At 53.6% G+C, this 22,165-nt stretch overlaps 2 protein-coding genes and 1 long non-coding RNA gene across 4 annotated transcripts in view; 1 reads left to right on the forward strand and 2 right to left on the reverse strand.

The window, feature by feature from the left end:
• The window catches only part of LMAN2 (lectin, mannose binding 2), a 19,591-nt gene extending 13,859 nt beyond the window's left edge, over positions 1-5,732 (reverse strand). Inside the window, exons 1-2 of one of the 2 annotated variants that reach the window (XM_081826405.1) lie at positions 5,313-5,729; positions 5,025-5,143 (exon numbers count right to left, since the gene is read on the reverse strand). In XM_081826405.1, coding sequence (XP_081682531.1) covers positions 5,025-5,143; positions 5,313-5,508 — 315 coding nt within the window. In that variant the 5' untranslated portion in view covers positions 5,509-5,729. Of the gene's footprint in view, positions 1-5,024; positions 5,144-5,312 lie in introns of both variants that reach the window. The other variant, XM_081826406.1, reaches the window with a different exon arrangement.
• The window catches only part of LOC145722618 (uncharacterized), a 99,202-nt gene that overhangs the window by 23,112 nt on the left and 53,925 nt on the right, over positions 1-22,165 (reverse strand). The gene's annotated exons all lie outside the window — the stretch shown is intronic.
• The window catches only part of RGS14 (regulator of G protein signaling 14), a 13,633-nt gene continuing 1,347 nt past the window's right edge, over positions 9,880-22,165 (forward strand). The window contains exons 1-11 of the mRNA XM_081825771.1: positions 9,880-10,115; positions 17,170-17,191; positions 17,366-17,544; positions 17,883-17,975; positions 18,059-18,202; positions 18,597-18,740; positions 18,858-18,969; positions 19,295-19,407; positions 19,840-20,043; positions 21,685-21,761; positions 22,011-22,152. Of these exons, the coding sequence (XP_081681897.1) occupies positions 10,071-10,115; positions 17,170-17,191; positions 17,366-17,544; positions 17,883-17,975; positions 18,059-18,202; positions 18,597-18,740; positions 18,858-18,969; positions 19,295-19,407; positions 19,840-20,043; positions 21,685-21,761; positions 22,011-22,152 (1,275 nt within the window). The 5' untranslated portion in view covers positions 9,880-10,070. The remainder of the gene's footprint in view (positions 10,116-17,169; positions 17,192-17,365; positions 17,545-17,882; positions 17,976-18,058; positions 18,203-18,596; positions 18,741-18,857; positions 18,970-19,294; positions 19,408-19,839; positions 20,044-21,684; positions 21,762-22,010; positions 22,153-22,165) is intronic.

Genomic DNA, 22,165 nt, shown 5'->3' on the forward strand with positions numbered 1-22,165 from the left:
CCTGGAGTCCCAGGATCGAGTCCCGCATCGGGCTCCCTGCTGGGCAGGGAGCCTGCTTCTCCCTCTGCTCCTCCCCCCTCTCATGTGCTCTCTCTCATTCTCTCTCTCTGAAATAAATAAATAAAATCTTTAAAAAAAAAAAATCTATAAAGCAGAGACTGACAGAATTACAAAAGTAAAAGCAAATCCACAAAGCAATTTTAACACACCTCTTCAGTAATTGATAAAAACGAGCAAAAATGTCAGGAAGAATACAGATATTTGAACCCAATCAGCAAATCTGACCAAGGACCTAAATGGCACAATGCACTCAACTAGCTGAGAATCCACATTCTTTGCAAACACACACAGAAAATTTTCCAAAAACCTGACCATTTCCAAGACTCAACAGACCTCCAAGGATGGAATAGCTTGTGTTCTTTCACCATGATAAAATCAAACTAGATATTAATGACAACTTAATTTTTTTTTTTTTTTTAAGATTTTATTTATTTATTTGACAGAGAGAGACACAGAGAGAGAGGGAATACAAGCAGGGGGAGTGGGAGAGGGAGAAGCAGGCTTCCCACAGAACAGGGAGCCCGACGCGGGGCTTGATCCCAGGACCCTGGGACCATGACCTGAGCCGAAGGCAGATGCTTAACAACTGAGCCACCCAGGTGCCCCGACAACTTAATTTTTTCATAACTAGAAAAGCCTTCATGTTTGAAAAAAAAGTTAAATATATCTCACCTCTATAAAAGCCCAGAAACCAGATTCCAAATGGTCTCTTTGGTGCCCAGGAGTTTTCTGCACCTGGGAACAATGCACTGAGCTAAGACCCCAAGCTGGTTCAAGGGGTGCCTCCAAGCAGAAGGGCAACTGTGAACAGGGAGATGAGAAAGGAACACCTACTCTCCTGCCCCTGGTATGGTTCATAGGGAGAGGAGTTTCTGGAAAGGGTACACAAAGAAGCTGAAACCTGGAAACTGATTCCTACAGGACTATCCAGGCCTTAGAAAGTCTCTGCGTACGGCAGATTGAAGACTGCAGATCAGTGGAGGGAAATACCAAGATAGAGACAATATAAATCCTCTGAAGGATTTTAAGCAGGTGCAGGTGAGGTACCAGCTGGAACGGATTTAGAAGCTGCTTTTGGAGACAGAACGTGACACAGCCATGGTTTTCCACCCTCGCTGCAAAGCTGAGCCAACTGGGGAGCTCAGCAATCTTAACGCCCTGGCCCTCCCTGGGGCCAACTAAATCAGAATCACCTGGCAATCATAGAGCATTTTTACAGTTTGTGGTTTCCATGTCTTTGCATGGAAAGGCAGAGCTAATCCAATAGTCAGCTCATACATCATGACACATGTTGATGAAAGATCACCACATGATTTGGGGTTTGTAAACCTAAAGAAGTTTAAAATATTGAGTAACTCTGCTATAACAAAACTCCCTGCATCTCCATTACTATCTAAGTGAACACAGATTCTGAGCATTCACATCTATAAAAACAAAAAGCAGAAGTGGTGCTGAGGCCTGTCTTATTCTGACAATATCCATCCAGACAGGGATGGAGGGACAACAGTTTAGTGGGATGCATTCAATAAATTTTTACTTTTACAATAATTATCAAAAAATTGTGTAATGCATTTATTTTGACCAACTGTGTATTAATAATTATAATATTACCCCAAAATATTAAAACTTAGTTTCAAGGTCCCAAAAAAGTTAAAAGGTTTAAATTATCACATTTTTTTAGTTGCAGAGGAATGGGACAAGTTATTCAGTAAGAGATTTTCAAGCACTAAATACACTGCATAGAACAAAATTCTGGGTGGGATGAAATGAAAATACAAATTCAAAAAAAAAAACCTGATGTATAATTTGGGCTGATTCACAGTGTTTAAAACATACAGTGGATAGCAAATTGAAATATTTAGATTCCACTGAATACACTTAAGAGTACTGAACAGTTTCATTTTTTTAAATTTTTTTTAAAAGATTTTGACAGAGAGAGGCACAGCGAAAGAGGGAACACAAGTAGGCGGAGTGGAAGAGGGAGAAGCAGACTCCCCGCTGAGCAAGGAGCCTGATGTGGAGCTCGATCCCAAGACTCCGGGATCATGACCTGAGCCGAAGGCAGACACCCAACGACTGAGCCACCCAGGCGCCCCTGAACAATTTCATTTTAAGATTTAGGGGCGCCTGGGTGGCTCCGTCAGTTGAGAGTCTGACTCTTGATTTCGGCTCTCAGCTCAGGTCACGATCTCGAGGTCTCACTCCCCCGCTCAGTTCTCAGTTTGCTCAGCTCGGAGTCCGAGGAAGATTCTCCCCTCCCCCTCTGCCCCTCCCCCCACCGGGGCGCATGCGCTCTCCCTCAATACAGTTACGTACACAAAATCTTAAAAAAATAATAAAATGGGGGCGCCTGGGGGGCTCAGGCGTTAAGCGTCTGCCTTCGGCTCAGGTCATGATCCCAGCCTCCTGGGATTGAGCCCCGCATCGGGCTTCCTGCTAGGCAGGAAGCCTGCTTCTCCCTCTCCCACTCCCCCTGTTTGTGTTCCCTCTCTCGCTGTGTCTTTGTCAAATAAATAAAATCTTAAATAAATAAACAAACAAATAAAATGGCAATATTTAAAATATGCTGGAAACTACATCCTTTAAGAAAAGCAATTCTGGATACCAACTTTTAAAAAGTGCAAGAGGGTATGTACTTTCAGACAGTACATCAGCCAAAAAAGCTTAAATTTCACCCTGCAGCCTCCACACAAGGCTCAAGGCGGGGGCCCAATCAGCCCCATGGGCTTCCCTCTGTCCTGTGCTCCAGCCACTGGACTCTTGGGAGTTCCAGTCACCTTGGGGCCACTCCTTGGTCTGAACCATTCTACCCCAAAACAGCAGAAGCTATGTCTTCTCTGCTTGGACAATAGCAGGTGCTTAGGAGTATCTGCTAATTCAGTGCCCCTCCCAGAAGTGAGGACAAAGAAAAGTTCAGAAAGCACCTCTCCAGTCAAGTAAAGGAAGAGATGGTTCTTGGGAAACAATAAGCAGAAAATTCTAAGAGTTCCAAGCAATTTCTTTCAAGAATTACAGGAAACACTCCAACCCTTTCAAGAATATCTGCAGGGCCAAAGAGGAAAATCCCCAGAAGTGAATGGAGATGTGGGGGAAGGAAGAGAATTAGAGTCCAGACTGAAAATGTGATGAAGGTTAAGTGCAGAATTCTCTCAGCCTTGTGACATCACCACACCACTGACAATGCCAACCAACAGTTACCCACAACCATAATTAAGTTACTTGTAATTGAACGAATTTCTAAAAGTTCCAGAACTATTTGTACCTTACTTAAAAAATTAAAAAATTAATGACATACTGAACTCACTTCCATAAAAAATGTAATCCTACATTATAATTTTTAAAAATTACCTGAAAGCCCCAGACAGAATAACGTGACAGTATGTGACGCGGGGGAGAGAAAGTAGTTAATGAAATACTGAGTGGGTGGCACTCAAGCTGAGATATATCAGATGAGAAAGAAGCAAGCAGGCATGAAGAGCCAGGAGGCAGTGTCCCAGAGAGAGGGAACAACAAGTGCAAAGGTCCTGAGACAAGAAGGCAGCCAGAGAGCTGGAACAAAATAACCAGTATACATGGAGATGCCAAGCACCAGGAGCCAGACTGTGTAGACATAATGCTTGTTTATCCCCTTCGCAGGAGACCCCAGGCTCTGAGGATAAGAGTGAAAGCTGAAGAAAGTAACCCAGAAGCCCCTAGCAGAAAGGAGGAGGAGCAGAAGGGACAGGCAGCTGAGGCAACACAAGGACAGTGTGGGCTCCCAGAACTAAATGGGGAAGCCATCCAGAATGGACCAAAGAACAGGGTGATGGAGAAAAGTAGGACAATGGTCAACAGCTTAGGCCTACGGGAATAACTACAATCAGGCAGGTTGAGGTAGGAGCAGCTTCCTACCTGTGACCCAGCCCCAAATTAGTCCCCTTTCCTAACCTAGACTTTCTCAGTGTAGAGTCTGTGTAGCAACTTATCTTGGCCACTGGTCATGTATGACATGCCACTGACACTTGAGGTTCCCTAACCTCTGGAGTAAAGATCACAAAAATTAAAACTGCCCACAAGTCCAGCTCCTCTATACCACTGATGACAAGACCCTCCATGAAGCACTGAGGAAGTGGACTAAGTCTGCAAGTATTTCTTTTTTTTTTTCCTAAAGATTTTATTTATTTGACAGAGAGACACAGCGAGAGAGGGAACACAAGCAAGGGGAGTGGGAGAGGGAGAAGCAGGCTTCCCGCAGAGCAGGGAGCCCGACACAGGGCTCTATCCCAGGACCCTGGGATCATGACCCAAGCCGAAGGTAGACGCCCAACGACTGAGCAACCCAGGCGCCCCCTCTGCAAGTATTTCTAAGGGATTCCTCCACTGTCCAGAGGGAGGGAAGGGGTCATGTGTAGCAAGTGAATTGCTGGGCTTAGGTATCAGACAGATCAGAATTTAAATGCTGATTATACCATTCACTGTGTTAGCTCTGCATAAAGCCATGACAGTCATCAACTTCAAACAGCCTGTTTGAGAATTAAATGCAATAAGGCATTTTAAGTTCAGTGCCTAACACACACAAAATACCCAATAAAGATTCCATCTGTCCCATTTATCCCACTATTGACAGAGTTGAATTCAGACAGCCTGAGAGCTCCAATGCTTAGTAGCTATGCGACTTTGAGTAAGGCACTTTCAACTGAGCTTTAGCTTTGTCAGTAAAATGGAGATAACATCACTTACTTCACATGGCTTTCAAAGAAACTAAATGAGAAAGGTGTGAAGTGACAGGCACAGCTCCTGACACACAGTAACTTCAATAATCATTCCTGGTAACTTCAATAGTCACTGGTGAGTGCTACCAAGATGAGGAAACCTTGGGTGGTGGGGGGTGCAAGCCTTCAAACCAAGCGCAGGTCTGTGGTGCTGCGGAGACTGGGAGTAGTGGCTTACTTAAGGGTATACCTAGCGTCCTGGGAGCCACTCACCTGGTGGTTCCAGATAGAGCCCTCTTTGCTGCGCTCATCAGGGGTCAAACGCACGTACTGGCTCGTGAGTATAGTGCTGCCTTGGAAGTCCCAGAGGGGCATGGAGCTGGAACCGACCCCTGTGGGCAGAGATGGGCGTAGACAGATACGTAAGAGGCCATGCCAGGACTGGCCTTGCCAGAGGCAGGAAACCCACAAAGCTGCTTTGCTCGGGAGAAAGGAAACCCCTTCACCCAACCCTGTCCAGCCTCGCCCTCACCCTGCACTCATTCCCGCCCCAGGCCTCACCTTGGTAAGGCTTGATAAGCGAATGCTCCCGCTTGAGGTGTTCACTGTTGCCGTCAGTTATATCCGCAACAACCGGCCCCAACAACAGGAAAAGAAGTAGAGGTGCAGTGGGGCCAGGGCCGGGGCCGGGAAGCCCAGGCCTCCCCGGGCACCGCCGGCCCCAGCCCCAGCGCCAAATCCAGCCTTCGGCCGCCATTCTCCGTTCCTCTCGGCCACTTCCGCCCTAGGACTTCCGCCTTCCGGATGTCCCATCTAATGTCCTCCGGCCGGAAACCCTTCAACCCCAGTGTCACCGGGAAGTTAAAAAAGCAAAGCCTCGCAGCCGAAAGGAAGGCGGCTTTATTTACTGAGCAGCCCTCCAGCCTGGTCAAGTGCTGTTCCATCTCCTTGGCGGCTTCGAGGAAACTGTCGGCCAGCCTCAGCAAGGGGTTCCTAGGAGCGACAAGAGCCGCAACCAATCATGGAACAGCACGTTAGGCTTGTGAGCCAATGAGGAACAGAAGGGTAGTTTGATTCAGGGCAGCACGAAGGTCGTGTGCGTAGCTAGGCATGCTGGAACTCGTAGTTTTTGCGGGCCTTCCGCGCGGGTTGGACAGACGAAGACTATAACGACCTCGGCCACCGGCCGGTGATCGCGTCTCTGGAGTAACATTTCCCAGTCCTGAGGGGAAAGAATTCAAAATGGAAGGAGGAGGCCTGAATTCCAACTCCCTCGCCCCTCGCACTCACTGGGTGGCTCTGGCTAGCCTCTCTTTCGCCTCTCTGGTCCCACCCCTCTCCCAGCGTCACGCCTTTGGAGACGTAGAATTCCCAGTTGAGGGCGTACACTACTCCCAGCTCCGTGGCCCATAGAGTTTAAGCAGGAGGAGCCGACCCGGATCCTGTCCCGGACCCCAGTGACGGTTGGGACCCACCCGGATCCAAACCATGTTAGTGCCCGCCCGCTGCAGCTGGAAGCGGCCATGAATGGTCCAGAAAAGCTAACCTGTGGACCAGAGGTTAAAAAACTCCTGGCCCACAGCCAGAGCTCTGTTTTACCTGCTCATGCTATTTCAATACAATAATTTAAATACCGATATTTTTATCTTTTATTTGTATTATTTTAAATATTTTATTTGAGAGCAAGAGCGCACAAACCGGGGGAGGGACATAGGGGGAGGGAGAAGCCGACTCCCCGCTGAGCAGCGATTCCCAGCCGCAGGCAGCCACTTAACAGACCCAGCCCCCCAGGCGCCCATTGATATTTTTAAATGGACAGACTTAACATCAGAAATCCAAACTTCCGGTTTTTCAGAAGAATCTGGAGCTCCAACCACACTACGCCTATGTGGCCTTAAAAAGGCCTTCCTCTGCTGAGCTAGCCTCCCCACTGGCCGCTAATTTATAGCACCTGCCCCGCCCCTCTAGCTATTTGAATTAATAACCCCTGTTACAGATCACGGGGTGGGAGGTGGAATCATTGGTTGGTTGCTCCTTTATATTGTCCAAGAATCTTCCCTTTTGAATGAGTGAACTTAAGATTAGTGCTGAGACACAGTTGGTTAAGCGACTGCCTTCGGCTCAGGTCATGATCCTGGAGTCCATGGATCGAGTCCCGCATCGGACTCCCCGCTCGGCGGGAAGCCTGCTTCTCCCTCTGACCCTCCCCCGTCTCATGCTCTCTCTATCTCATTCTCTCTCTCAAATAAATAAATAAAATCTTTAAAAAAAAAAAAAAAAAAAAAAAGATTAGTGCTGAGACATCTTTTCTGGATCACATATTTTTTATTAGCTTACTATTAATATGCTCATATATGCAGTACAGACATATAATACCCTGCCACTCCCCTCCCAAAGAGTATTCCCTTCCAGAGATTTATCTATAGCTATACAAACAAGGATATGTACCTTCCACTAGACCTCTAGGAAGGCTAGGATTTTTGCCAGTTATTGTCACTTCTGAATCCCCAGCATCTGGAACCACACTTGGCACAAAGGAAGTGATTATTAAGTAATTAGTAAAAATATGAATATTTGTTCTAGAACCTGGAATTGGGTCATGAAGCATGAGTAGGAGTTTACCAGCAAGGGGAAAGGCATTCTCAGCAGAGGGAACAGGAGATGCAAAGGCCCAGAGGGATGCCTGAGAGCATATGGGATGAAAGCAGTTCGGAATGGCTGAGGAGAGATGGGGGAGAGTGTAGCTGAGGCCAGAACTTGAAGGGCCTTCAATTTCCAGCTAAGAAACGTGGCCTTTTTACAGAAAGCAATGGGATGGTTTTAAGCATGGGAGTGGCCAACATGGGTTTCTCTGGCTATGTTGAGGAGAAGAGATTGGAGGGGGGCTACCCTACCCAGGTGGGGAGACTGAATAGAATGTCATTATGGCCAGATGAGAGATAGCAAGGCCTGATCCAGGGAAGTCTCCAGAGGGAAGGGGGATCAGATCTCCCACAGGGAGACTAGATATCAGTAATTGATCCCCTGTGGAAAGCCAGGGAGAGAGAAGTTGAGAACAGCGTTCTGAGGGCTGGAGGGGAGAAAACTTGATAAGGACTAAGAGATGGGAAGTCCCAGGGTTGGCTGGGGTCCCTGGGGTAAAGATGTGATCAGAGCTGAAATTGGCATCCATAGTGGGAAGGTGAGGAGAGGAGAGGATGACCTTAGCAAGGGTCAGAGGCTGTAACAGGGTCTTTTTGGGGGGAAAGATGAACTGTTGGCACCTGGCCTGTGGGCAGCCCAGGTGCAGCTCCTGGCACCCAAGCACACATATTCACAACTTAGCAGTATCTAACTTGATGTATAACTTTGGGAACTCACTCCTCCCTGAGTCTCAGTTTCCTGATCTGTAAAATGGAAGTAACACCACTCACAAAGAGGGTGTTAGGATCAAATGAAGTCATGTGGGGAGAAGAGCCTGTAAACGGTGAAGCCCGCCATGAAACCTAGGCCCAGACCCATGGCACAGCAGATAGGCAGTCTCCGCTGACATCACGCACCCTAGAAACCCCTCCCAGGCACAATGCCATTGTCGTGCACCTTATTAAGACAATGCTCCAGGCCCAAAGCAACCCCCAATACACATACCAAGTCTGACTGAATCCCTCTATCTGGGGGACCTGGAGCAAGGTGTCTGGGAAGAGGGGAGTCAGGGCCCGGTGAAGATGTATATTAAGTAGGGTAACACTAGCTGCTATCACAAATAGACTCAAATGTGTATAACGGTTCAAAGATTATTCCTCACTCATGTAACAGAGCAAAGCTAGTGTTCCTGGTTGATGGGTGGCTTCCCTTTGTGCCCTAATACAAAGACCCTGTCTCCTTCCTCCTGTGGCCCCACAATCCCTTAATCTCCTGCATCCAGGCAGCTAAAGGTGAAAGAAACAATGTGGAGGGCACAAACTACATAAAAGTCTTGGCTCAGAAACGGCACCCGTCATTTCATTCACTTTTACTTGGTGGGACTAGTCACAAGGCCACACCTGACTGCAAGTGAGCCTGGGAAATTAAAGTTTAACCATGCACCCAGAGGAAGAGGACATGAACTCATGGTGAAGAGTCAGTCAGTTTCTGCCACCGAAAGGTTCAAGTCACAGCCGGGGAAGGGGACAGTAGGATAGAGGGTAGAAAACTGAAGAGGGACCCAAACCAGAGTGGTGGGTGACTTGAGGGCACTAAGCCCAAACGTAAGGTAAAATGCAAGTCCTTGTAGTAGGTGTGTGCCTGTATAAGAAAGAGGCCAACTGAGGACTCTGGCTAAGGGCCCCGAGTTCGGCTGGCCCGGGGCCGGGGCTGGAGGGCAGGGTGTCACTCTTCAGCTGATGGTACTACACCAAGGCAGGATTTTTGTGTGAGTGAGAATGAACAGCCAGGCATCACACATAGATGCCACCGATGCATTCCCCTGCCTGGGGGGGTGGGCACATGTCACCGGGGTGGCTGGGTGCTTACGTGCCCATGTGCAGTTGCGCCTGTCACAGGCCCCTGTCCAGGGGACTAGATATACACACCCAGGGGTTTCTTATGAAGGGCGAGCCTATGTGTTTATAACATGCAGACGTGAATGGTTTGGGTGTGCATGACCATGCATGCAAGGTGTCCATCTGTCTGTGCGCTTGGACACATGCCTGGGCAGTGTCTGGGGATGAAGGTAGTCACTCTGCATGTGCACAGCTGCCTGGAGGGTGGGTACTGAGTGTGCACCTGCGCAGCACAAACACAGCAGGTGTGAGATAAGCGTGTGCTGAGTAAAGTACCCGTGTGCATACTCGGTGCGCATGTTTGTGTGTTTGTGCGAGCCCCCGCCAGGGTGCAAAAAGGTGACTAAGTGTGTGAGCGCACACTTCTGTGTGCCCGGACATGATCTTGGAGCTCCCTGGGCTGGGCCAGACCAGGCTCGGCTCCTTCCTGGGCGCACAGAGGCCTCTGCAACGTGCTGGTGACAGCGTGGGGCACTGCCAAGGGTGGACTGGTGGCATGTGTGTGTGCCTGTGAATGTGCGTGTGTGTGCATGCGCGTGTGCGTGTGTGTGTGTGTGTGTGTAGGAAGAGGCATTCGCTCTCTTAGACCTTGCTTCTTTCTGTGGTTCGGTTTCTATAGAGACACTTCCTGTGGCAGAGAAAAGAGGTAGTGAGCTGGTGTTTCAGGATGTGAGGGCCCACAGGAGCAGAGCCGGGCTCTCTCTGTTGCCTGCCTGCTGCTGTGCAAGCTCTGGCCGGGGCTGCCCGCGGTCCCCATGGTGGGCGCTCCTTGCAGCAGGGACCCGTGAACAGCGGCGGCATGCCGGGGAAGCCCAAGCACCTGGGTGTCCCCAACGGGCGCATGGTGAGTGCGGGCTCCAGGCCAGGCCCATGGGGAAGGGGTGGGCACACCCAGGGTGGAGCCCAGGAGGCACAGCCGGCAGGGCTGGGCAAGAGCCTGCATGCTGCCGGCCAGCGGGAGAAGTTGGGTACGAACAGGAGCAGGCAGTGGGACCTGGGACTCTTGTCCTAGGACCTTCTAGATGGCCCGGCTGGGGACCTGGGGCAGCCTCAGAGAGGAGAGCAGAGTACAGTGGGCATAGGCTTCTGGTCCCCACTGCTTCCTCTCCTGCCACTTTGGCCCCATCCAGGGCTCCCCGCATCCTAGGGCAGCAGGGAGACCTGGCATGCCCTTTGACCCCTGCCTACCCCCACAGTGGCCCAGGCCTCCACATCTGACTTAGCCTCAGCCTTCCCCCCGCCTCACCCCACGTCCTGATGCATAAGGTCAGGTAAGGGGTAACCCTCAGTGGGTCACTGCCCTTCAGCTGGACCTGCTCAGAGGCTTCCTGCCAGAACAAGTAGTCTTTGGGCAGCCTGGGATGGGTCAGCAGGGTCAGGCCAGCTTGGTGCAGCTTGTCTTTTCTATTCCTGGGCCACCAGGAAGGGTGGGAGTAGCTGGGTGCTCAGATGCCCTGGCTCCTGCTGCTGCCACACCCTCTAAACCCTCTCCCTGGCTACTTCACCTTTATTTTTTTTTTAAAGATTTTATTTATTTATTTATTAGAGAGCGAGCGAGAGAGAAACAGCATGAGAGGGGAGAGGGTCAGGGAGAGAAGCAGGCTCCCCGCTGAGCTGGGAGCCCGATGTGGGACTTGATCCCAGGACTCAGGGATCATGACCTGAGCCGAAGGCAGTCGCTTAACCAACTGAGCCACCCAGGCACCCACTACTTCACCTTTAAATCAGAGCTGTGCTCAGACAGTCCAGCTTCTGTATTCATTCAGCTGATGGGGCAGACTGTGCTGGGCCTTCCTTCTCTCCCTAGGATACCAGCCCTCTTGGCAGAGCCCCAGCCCCTCCTAACAACCCCAGGAAGGCCAGACAGTGTCTTAACCTCCAACCTAGCCCCAGCCTAGGACTATGGGACAAAACCAATGGGTCTAGAAAGAACTGGGTTCCAGTCTTGGCTCCATTGTCCCTTACTAGGGGTCCTCTCTGACCCTCAGTTTCTTCACCTGTAAAATGAGGAAATTGGAACAGTTCTCCAAGGCTTGTTGAGATGATTAAGTGGAATGATGAATATGAGACCCTTGACCCATTGTGGGGGCTCCATAAATATCAGCCCAATGCCTCCCTTCATTCTCAGCCCCTCTTCAAGGATCCCCTGCCTCATTCAGAAACTGAGGTTTTACTCACACTCCTGCCTCCTAATTACCAAGACCTTTCTCCACCTCTCCTTCCAGTGTCTCTTTATTGCCCATCCCCGGGCTAGTTAGGTGGGAGAGAGGCAAACCCCATCAAGCTGGCCCAGTTCCCCACCTCACTGTCTTTACCATCAACCTAACTTTGAAAGTTCAAGAACCTAAGGTCCTCGCACTCCAACTCTAGAGGCATGACACTCAGGTGTCGAGGCCAAGGAGGAGCATGTCCACTCTCACGCCCACCCCAGCGGGCAGCTGGGTTGATGCTTCTGAGCAGTGCTCAGAACTGGAGGGCAACTGAGGGTGCCTGGAGATGGACCCAGCCTCTGCCCCTCCCACGTCAGCCCATGGCTTCTCTACCCCAAAGTCATTCAGAGAAGGGAGGGCACCCAAGTTCTGCACCCAGCCCTGGCCAGCTCACAGATGTCCTGGTTCCTGGCAGCAACCTTCACACACAGGTTTATCTTTGCCCTTCCTGGGTCTGTTGTGAACTCTCCATGTCACCTCTTGGAATCCTGAGGGTCACAGCTCGGCTGCTCGCTGGCCATCGGTCTGCTTTCTGAGACGGTGCTCAGCTGATGGGGGAGGGGCGGACAGGTGTCAGCAGGGACGCACACAGAGGCACCTGTGGAGCAGGCAGCAGGCTCCTTCCACGAGTTACCCCCCGACGGCGGCTCAGAGGAGTAAATGACATGCTGAAGGCGGCCAGCAAGTAAAGGGGCCTGCATCTGAACCCAGCCTCTCTGATCAATGCCAGTGGTCCCCCACCCCCCAGAAATGCCTGGCTCTGTCTTCCCCCACCTCCCCCTGCCACCACCCCCACCCACGGCTGCCATCATTCCCTGCTGAGGCAGCTTCATTTGTCAGCCTCGTCTTTCCGCCACTCAGCTTGTCAGGCAGTTGCAACGAATCCTGTCACTTAGAGATGGCTCCCAGCCCCCTCCCAAAGACATCTTCACATAACCCCGAAGGCCACTTCATTTGTTCATGCAGACATTCAGTCAACGGCCCCACCACAGGTCTGCTCTGTGCTGGCCCTGTCCTAGGCACTGGAGACCCAAACCCATGGCCCTAGCCCCCGCCCTAAAGCAGCTCCCGGTCTGGCAAGGCACAGAACACACAGGGCCAAATACCACAACAAAATTCAGATTTGGTAAGAGCCATGGATCCAGGGTAGAGAAAGCTTGAGGAGGACGTGGGAAGGGAGAACTGACTTGTCGGATCATTTTGTGCATTGTGCTATGAAGTTCTTGAAAGGATATGCCATCTGGAAGAGGGGATGGCATGGGGAAGGGTCTGGATGTGGGGAAACACAGGGTGTGTGTACAGGGACATGGCCTAAGGGGAAGCTGGGCCTAAAGCTTGGAGAGTGGTGGTTGTCATATCCTGTCACTCTCAGGGGGCCCAGCGAGTCTTCCCACCTGGAGAGACCTCTGCCTATCTTCCTGGCATCCAGCTCGGGGCTAGGGTTCAGCTCCACAGGGTTGACTCAGGCTGAAGGGGCCAGGCACCCAGGGTTCTCTGTGCATATACCCAGAGAGGATCTTGGGGCCTCAGTTTCCCCAAACTAGGATGAAGGGAGATGATGGTACAGAGTGCCCAGCACAGAAGATGCTAAGTAAATGGGCCCTCCCTTTGAGGTCTGACCTCTCCAGAGGGCAGAGTTCAAGAGGACCCCCTGGACCCTTTACCCCTGATTGACTTTGCCCACCTGTGTCCAAAGGGCTGAGGCCCTGGGCCTCCCAGTTCTCCTTGTACATCTCCTGTCTGCCCAGGGAGGCGGCTTCGTGGAGGGAAGACCTCAGGCTCCAGTCAGGCACACTTGGCTTTTAACTTCAGCTCAGCCACTTCCACACTGTGGGTCTTCTTTGGGTCTAGGTTTTCTCATCTGTAAAATGGGGCTAATAACACCTGCTACACAGATTTGAGGATAGAGTGAGAACGTGGATGTGTACTGTCAGAGAGAGCCTGTCACACAGTTGGAGCTCAGAAGTGTTGGTCCACTCCACTCTCACCTCAGTATCCTTAGACACCAGTGGCTCTTCCAGGGCCTAAGAGAAAGGTATGGCAAACTGAGGCCTGACCATGGGTCAGGGGTGTCACCTTCCACCACACCCTTCCTCATCCTTTCTTCCCCTTTTCTCCCATTCACTCACCACTTCTCAGGCAAGCCAGGGTGGCGCAAGGCCAGCCCTGCTCAGCACAACTTCCCCAGGCCTGGGAGACTGGGCAGGCGGGAGCCCTGGGCAGGGCATCAGTATGAGGTCAGCAGAGCCCTTGACAGCTGCTTTCACACACCCTCTCACTCTTCCTAGCAGCCCCAAGAAATTGGGAATGCCGAGCCCCGTTCTACCCTGGGGGGAAACTGAGGCCCAGGGGAGGAAGTTACTTGCCCTTGAATGGTGGAACTGAAATTGGACCCTATCCTCACTCCCTCCCACCTCCGGATCTCTGTCCCTACCCCATCTCAGCCCCAACTCTACAGATCAACAACCAGTGGGGCCAGAGGGACTGAGACACAGATGGGGCGTTCAGAGGTGAAGGATCCCTGGTGAAGGGGGTGCCAGGGCCTCACGGGAGGGCAGAGGAGGACTGCTAGGGCCCTGATGGCTGCTCATTGGCACCAGAGCAAGGAGGGTGCTTCATGGGAGGGAGTTCAGGTTGGTTCCCTCTACAAACCAGGCCTGCCCTCTGGGAGCTACCAAATTGTAAGGAGAGAGAGGCCTAGACACAGGTGGGCAGAAGTGTGGTGGGCAGGAGGGCTCAGGGCAACTGGTCTTTGGAGGGGACTGGTGTCAATGAGCAGAGATTGGAGAGCAGTTAGTTCAGTGAGGGGAGCAGGAGCAGACACCCAGCAAGAGAAAGCAGCAAAGCAGGAAACAGGAGTGGGAAGGGGCGTGGGGCACCTAGAAAAGTTTGATAAAGTGCAGGGTGGAGTGAGGGGGAGGGAAATGGGGGAGGATGAAGGGGTTCATTAGTCAGGCCCAGGCTGAGCTTCAGCTGTAACCCAGCAACTGCTCCAGCCCCCAGGGCAGGGAGCTTGGCCACAGCCACCACCTGGGAGCCAGCCTAAAGACCCGGACAGTCAATTCAACGTAATGGCAAGAATAAAACAGAATAGGAGTGTCGGCTGGCCTCAGCTGCAGGTGCCTGCCCCAGCCACCATGGGGCTCTGAGCTTGGGAGAGGCTGAGTGCAGGGATGGAGGGCAGGGGGGAGAGAGGCCAGTGTGTGAGGGGGGACGGAGGACCAGGTGGCCACCATGGAGCGGGAGGCAGGATGGTTCCGGGAGCCCGGAGCAGAGGTTGGTGACAGCCACCCTGAGGTTGGCAAAGCCTCAGAGCAGGCAGGACAAGCAGGTGCGGCATGAGCAGAGCTGCCAGGAACGGAAGGAGCAGGCTGGAAGGGACCCTGGGCTTCAATTTGTCTTCCTCACGCACCCCGGGAGTTGGGACTTTCTCAGGCAGCCAGCTGCTGGAGCTGACTCGGAAGAAGGGAAGAAGCCATCAGATGGGGGGGGTGCAGAGGCAGGAGGGCGAGGGTGCTGGGGGTGGGAGTGGGGCACCTGCAAATGGGCTCCACGCCCAGCCACATTCTGTGCCAACACTCTTTCCTCTTCAGCAACCTTTCACCTCCACACTCCAAATGGGAGACGAGGCTCAGGGAGGAGCCCGAGGGCGTAAAACTGAAAAGGGCAGAGCTGGGATTTGAATCTGGGTCTGACAGACCCCAACACCTGTGTTCTTTCCTCTACAACAGGGCTAGCAACCTCGGAAGCGGAGCAGGGTCAGACATCAATACTAATGTGCCAACAGCAGTAACAGTAATGTTCATGCCGGACAGTGTTCTGGGTTCCTTATCTATATATGTAACTTATTTAGTCCCAGCAACCCTTTGAAGTCAGGAGAAGCATTTGCCCCATTTCTATAGAGAAAGAAACTGAGGCACAGAGAGGTGTAGTGCCTTGTCCAAGATCACACAGCACAAATTGGAACTTGGGCAGTCCGGGGCAGCACCTGACTCCGTAAGTAACATAAATGCATCACACTAGCCTCAGAGACCCCTGAAGAGAACGGGAGCCCCTTCCAGGGAAGGCCGTTGCTGCTCAGTGCCAGCCAACGTTGTCATGCTGGGAAGAAGCTCCGGGTAGCTGAGGCATCACAAGAGTTTATGTAAAACTCCTGATTTTTAAATGTGGGAACACCTTTCAACGTAAAATGAAAAAAAAAAAAATCTTGGGCCTCCTGGGTGGCTCAGTCAGTTAAACCCACTCACAAAAAATAAGGGCCAAGATATTAATAATGTCCTACATATTTCCAGGCCAGCTCTGGCCCACAGATGTGGGACCTGAGTGTTTCTAGGTGAGAGTGGGGAGCAAAGAGGGAGATTCCAGCTAGGAGGGCAAGGAGAGGCTTCCTGGGGGAGATGTTTGCAGACCTGTTTCCAGTGGGGATGTAACAAAGGGACAGGTGGTAGAAACTCCTGTGACAGGCCTAGTGAGAATATAGGATGTGAGAGAGAGGGAGGAACTGGGGATGATTGAGCCCAGGTGGCGGGAAGAAAGACAGGAACGATGTAGGGAACCTGTTCAGTGCCCTGCTTTGGTGGTGGCTTCCTTTGGGACTGGCTGAGTTGGAAGGGCTTGTGGGACATTTGGGCAGAGATGGTAGCAGGAAGTTGGCTCTGTGGGTTTGGATCTGGGGAGATATGGGAGGGGGAAAGGGCCCAGGACAGAGTCAGGGAGGGGTAGAAGCCATCTTGCGTGGGTAGGAGATGAGGAGGAAGCTGGAGGAGCTGCTAGGAAGGTAGGAAGACCAAGGGAAACCACTGCAAGAGTCATTTTGAAAGGAGGGTTTTTTTCTATTTCACTAATGGTTGGGATTCCCAGAGAAGTCAGAGTTGTGTGTGGGATGGGGGGGGAGGGGGAGGACGGAGTGGGTCTCTACAGCAATGCTATTCACAGTGTGGTCTATGGACCAGCGCATCAGCATTGCCTGAGAGCTTGTTAGAAATGGAGAGTCTCCGGCCCCATTCTGGACCTACTGAGCCTGAATCTCTGGAGGTGGGCTCCTACTGGTCATTTCAATGCACACTAGAGTCTGAGAATGACTGTCTATACTATAAAATAGCATCCCGGCACCAGCCTAAGGTGGGGTGGGGCCCAGGGTCTCTCAGGCTCTTCTTCTCCAAAAGGAAATAGTTCCAACAAAGATATCACTGGCTATAGACACCAGCAAACATTGATGCAGCATTTACCACATGCTGGCCACTGTTCTGGATGCTTAAATGTCTTAAACTGATTTGATCTTCACAACAGTCCCGGGAAGTAAGTTACTATTATTATCATCATCCCCTATTTGCAGATGGAGACAAACAAGTATCGAGTCACACAGCTAGTAAATGGCAGAGACAAGATTCAAAGTCTCTGCTGATCCCCACCATGCTGTACACTGGCGCTTACCCAGCACGTGCTGCGGGAGGAGGGAACCAGGGGCAAATGGAAAGTAACTGGCGTTAAGTCCCAGCACACGGTGGTTGGCACATGATGGAAGGGGAGCCAGGAGGAGCCTGAGCAAAATGCTGACCTGGCTGGGAATGCCCAGCATGGCCCTCCAGGGGGAGAACACAGCTCCTGTCCTGGGGCCTGAACCCAGAACTGTACCCTGAGAATCCACCCTGGGCTCTGCTCTGACTGCCTACCTTGGGTCTCTTGTAGGTTCTGGCTGTCTCAGATGGAGGTAAGTGACAGCAGGTATGGAGGAGGCTTGCTGGGGTGGGGGAGGGTATGTGGAAACAGGGTGGGGACACCCCTGTCACTTGCTACCTTTCCAGGGAAAATACCTACAGATGGGGTTGGGCCAGGGCCTGGGGAAGGCCACAAGGTTCACCACCACTTGTCCATCCACCTACAGAGCTGAGCAGCACGGCAGGGCCTCAGGGCCAGGGCGAGGGCCGAGGAAGCTCCCTCAGTATCCACAGCCTCCCTAGTGGCCCCAGCAGCCCCTTCTCCACCGAGGAGCAGCCTGTGGCCAGCTGGGGTCTGTCCTTCGAGCGGCTGCTGCAGGACCCGCTGGGGCTGGCTTATTTCACTGTAAGCCTTGGGGTGGGATCGGAAGGGCAGGTGGCAGTGACCACTATGGTGTGTTGGGGGGGGGGGGCAGTGGGCATGGGAGAGGACATGGAGCTTCAGGCTGGCCAGAGTGGGATTCCTCTGTCAGCTGCCTCCTCCAGCCTTTCCTTGGCAGCTTCTTCCTGTTCCCTCAGCAGGGAACTTTCCATTTTCTCTCTGTGCCTTCCAATCTGGCCCCATCTGTCTGTCTGGCCCTATCTGCCTGACTTGGCCTCTTGGCCCTATCTCTATCCCAATCTCTTTGACTGCACCCCCTGACTGGGTCTCCGTGTCTCTAACTTCCTCCTCCTCTGCACCAGGAGTTTCTGAAGAAGGAGTTCAGCGCTGAGAATGTAACTTTCTGGAAGGCCTGCGAGCGCTTTCAGCAGATCCCGGCCAGCGACACCCAGCAGGTGGGGGAAAGGGGAGCTGGGGCAGAGTGGTGGGACCAGAGCCTGGGCCATGTCCTTGACCTTCTCTGTCCCTCCTGCAACAGCTTGCTCAGGAAGCCCGCCATATCTACCAGGAATTCCTGTCCAGCCAGGCGCTGAGCCCGGTGAACATCGACCGGCAGGCCTGGCTAGGCGAAGAGGTGCTGGCACAACCCCGACCGGACATGTTCCGCGCGCAGCAGCTCCAGGTGAGCGTTTCCGGGGGTCTCGCGTCATTAGGGGGCGTGGCCTTGGAAGAAAGGGCAAGAGGCGGGGCCAGATCCAGGGGCGGGGCCCGATTGTAGTGGGTGGGATGGGCGGGAGCGGGGTTCGGAAAAGGGCAAATTTGGATGCCCGCACCAAAGTAAAATGCAGGGGCAGGGCGTGGGTCAGAGGGCGGTACCAGAGGCGGCGGTGAACATGGGCTAGAGGCGGAGACTAGCTGAGGTAGAGGCGGAGCCAAGAGTGGGGGCGGGGCTGGACCAAGGAGTTGGGTGGGAGGGGCTCGGGTCTTGCCTGCCAGGTACGCGACCCAGCCGACCCCGAGGGTTGGGCCAAGCCGAACGCCCTCTCGGGCTCACCTTCCCTGCGCGGGTCCCGCAGATCTTCAACTTGATGAAGTTCGACAGCTATGCGCGCTTCGTCAAGTCCCCGCTATACCGCGAGTGTCTCCTGGCGGAGGCCGAGGGACGCCCCCTGCGGGAACCTGGCTCCTCCAGCCCGGGCAGCCCTGACTCCACGAGGAAGGTGCGGACTAGGGGCTGTGGGAAGCAGGGGGCCGGGTGCAGATCTGTAGGACTGTGCCCCTGGTCTGCACGTGGGCTGGAGTCCAGCCCGGTGCCAGCGCCTTTCCTGTACCCGCAGAAGCCGAAGCTGAAGCCCGGGAAGTCGCTGCCGCTGGGCGTGGAGGAGTTGGGGCAGCTTCCGTCTGCTGAGGGCTCCGGGGGCCGCCCGCTCCGCAAGTCTTTCCGCAGGGGTGAGGGTCGGAGGCCACAGAGAAGAGTCGGGGTGGGAGTTTGGGCAAGCTTTGAGAATCCCCCCTTCCTCCTACTTGTCGCATAGACAGTCTGTAAATCTGAAAACCGAAATAGAGGTCTCTGTGACCACCGCGTTTCCCCGGTGGTTTGGTTTCTAGATTAGAGCAGAAGTTTGGGAAGCCCCCTCAGTAGCAACACTTCCATGGTCCCAAGCCGCGTTAGACCCCCGCGGGAGGGCTCCAGCGGGGTCCACCAGGTTGTGGAGAAGGGGGTGTGTCGGGGGCGGGGGAAGGGCTGTTCTGATCACTGCTCCCTCTCCCCTAGAACTGGGAGCCGGGGCCCCAAACTCGGCCTTGCGCAGAGAGTCCCAGGGCTCCCTCAACTCGTCCGCCAGTCTGGACCTCGGCTTCCTGGCCTTTGTCAACAGCAAATCTGAGGTGAGCAGACTGCTGGGGGAGATGAGGTGCAGGCTAGGGCCACTACTCATGCACCTTTGTGGGGCCGCCATCGTTCCTAGTCATGGTCCCCGCTTCCATCTCCCTGCTGCCAACCCCTCATATTCCTTACTTTCTTCCTGTCCTCACCACCTTGGGCCCCATGCATGGCATGAGTGTACATTCTGTTTGTGTGTGTGCCCAGGTGTACCCAGCAGGTGTATGTGGGTCAGGGGGAGGACCTGTCTCTGGGTGGTCCTATGTCTGGGTGAGCATATATGTTGTTGTAGGAGGAGTATCTTTGCCTGCCGAAGAGTGTGCCCTTAGGTGTGTGTGTGCGTGTGTGTGCCCCAGTGAGCTTACCTGTCTGTGTGCCTCTCTGCATGTCCCTGAATGTGTACACATGACCTTCCCTCTACTCCTGCCCCAAATCAGAGCCACCGGAAGAGCCTTGGGAGCACAGAAGGTGAGAGCGAAAGCCGGCCAGGGAAGTATTGCTGTGTGTACTTGCCCGATGGCACAGCCTCCTTGGCCCTGGCGCGATCTGGCCTCACCATCCGGGCCATGCTGGCAGGCATCTGTGAGAAACGAGGCCTCTCTCTACCCGACATCAAGGTCTACCTGGTCGGCAATGAGCAGGTGTGAATCTGGCCTGGTCCCCAGCTCTCACTCTCTTCCTGATCCTGACCCCAACCCCATTCCTGTCTCTGTTCAGCTATGACTTCAACCCCAATTCCATTCCTATTCTCACCCCCTTCCTAATTCCAGTCCCCAACAAAACCCTGCCCCTCCCCCCATGCCCAGCTTCAAAGCAACCCAGCAACAACTCCTCAAACTCAGGCCTCCACTCTCGTTCCATGAACGTCCCATCCCCACCCTACCCCCTCCCAGCTTCCAGCTTCACCCATCATCTTCACTGTGATGCTCTGGGGAGGTAGAGTGGGGGAGAACCACTGCCAGAGCTGGGTTTCCCCCATCACTCCCAGAGTTCCTACTGGCCATCTTTGAAATGGCTGTCAGGGGCACCCAAACGCACCTAGCCCATGAAAAAAATTTCTTGAGGTACAAGCATTAAGCTTTAAAGAGGAATCTAAGAAAAAGGGTGTGCAGAGGGACCCAAGCCTGAGCTCTGCCCTCCAGGTCCACATCCGTGGTGGGGATCCCCACCAAGGTGGAGATGAGCCAGGCAGGATGTGATCAGGGAAGAGGAACTGAAGCTTCAGAGAGTTTCTGGGGGAAGGTAGGCTTTTCTGGCTGGTTCCACGAAGGCTTCGTGGAAGAGGCTGCTGTTGATGAGGGGAGAATGAGGACGGGGAGGAGTTTGCCTGGCAGAGCTGTTGGAAGAGGACATTCTAGGCAGAGGGAACATCTTGAATGAAGCCCTGGATGTGGGTAAGAAGTGCAGGGCAAGTTCCGGGGCCTGGAGAGTGGGACTGGGAGGGCAGCAGTGGGAGGAGCTCTGCCCACTCAGGCCACCCATGCAGCCTCTGAAGCCCAGATGGGCATTCATGACTGCTGAATATAACTTCCCACCCACACTCCACCTGTCCCTGCAGCACAACATAGGCCTATCCCTGGAAGAGGCTGACTCCCTGCCTTGGGTAGTGCAGACAGTGGGGCCTATAGGGACAGGAGACTACACCTACTGTTCATATACCTACGTGTGCCAGGTACTGTGCCAGATAGTTTACCTCCTTCTGGCCTCACAGCAGTCTTGGGGGAAGGGTTCTTGTTGCAGTGAGGAGACAAGTAGTAAGTGGGGATGGAGAGAAGTGGACAAGTGTCAAAAAAGGGGCAAGGCCCGGGTAGCTGATCAAAGGTGGGTGGTGAGGAAGGAAATGCATCCAGCTGGTCTGGTTGGGTTTCACATGCCTGAGAGACAAGGGGGCAGCTGTCCAGGAGGCAGGTCCTGGCCTGGCCTGGCCTGGCCTGGGAAGAGGCGGCCCCATGATCCAGGACCTAGGCCTGCTCCTTATCCAAGCAGCCTCATTACCATTCCGTGCTCACCCCACTCCCATGCTTCCTGTAACTCCGTTTCTTTTCCAAAGCTGTCCAACCTTCTTGCCACCCTTCTCCCTGGCCTTGGCCATATTAGGCTCCCACTCCAGCCAGGAGTCTTACTCCATCCACATCTCTGTGGCTCACCAGCCCATTGGCCCTTCCCTCTGACCCTTAGGGGCCCCAGTGGGGGCTGTCGGAGGAAGTGAGGTGGTTCCCTCGGACCGTGGGGATGGTTGGGGCTGGGGAGGGAGGGACTCTGAGCCTGCCTGGCATCTGCAGAAGGCCCTGGTCCTGGATCAGGACTGCACCGTGCTGGCGGACCAGGAAGTGCGGCTGGAGAACAGGATCACCTTCGAGTGAGTGCCCCTCTTCCCAGGCTTGGGTCCTGGGTTCCAACACTTGTTTGGGTCCCAGTTCAGGCTATTGTTCTCCCTCTCAGGTCCCGCCCCTGGTGCTAACTGCGTCCCCGGGGCTAAGGGCCCACCCCCAAGTTGTCCCACCCCCTCCCAGTTCAGGCTCCGCCCTCTCTTGGACCTGTCCCTGGGGGGCTGGGGGAGAGGCGGGCCCGCTCTCCTGCCTTGCCGCAGCGCGAGGGTCCCGTGCAGGGTCGAGTTGGTGGCTCTGGAGCGCGTGGTGCGGATCTCCGCCAAGCCCACCAAGCGGCTGCAGGAGGCGCTGCAGCCCATTCTGGCGAAGCATGGCCTGAGCCCGCAACAGGTGGCGCTGTACCTGGTGAGCCGGGGGGGGGGGGGGGGGGGGG

Source organism: Leptonychotes weddellii, chromosome 7 (genome assembly GCF_054177405.1).
Source record: "Leptonychotes weddellii isolate Sample4059 chromosome 7, ASM5417740v2, whole genome shotgun sequence".
Lineage (NCBI taxonomy): Eukaryota > Metazoa > Chordata > Mammalia > Carnivora > Phocidae > Leptonychotes > Leptonychotes weddellii.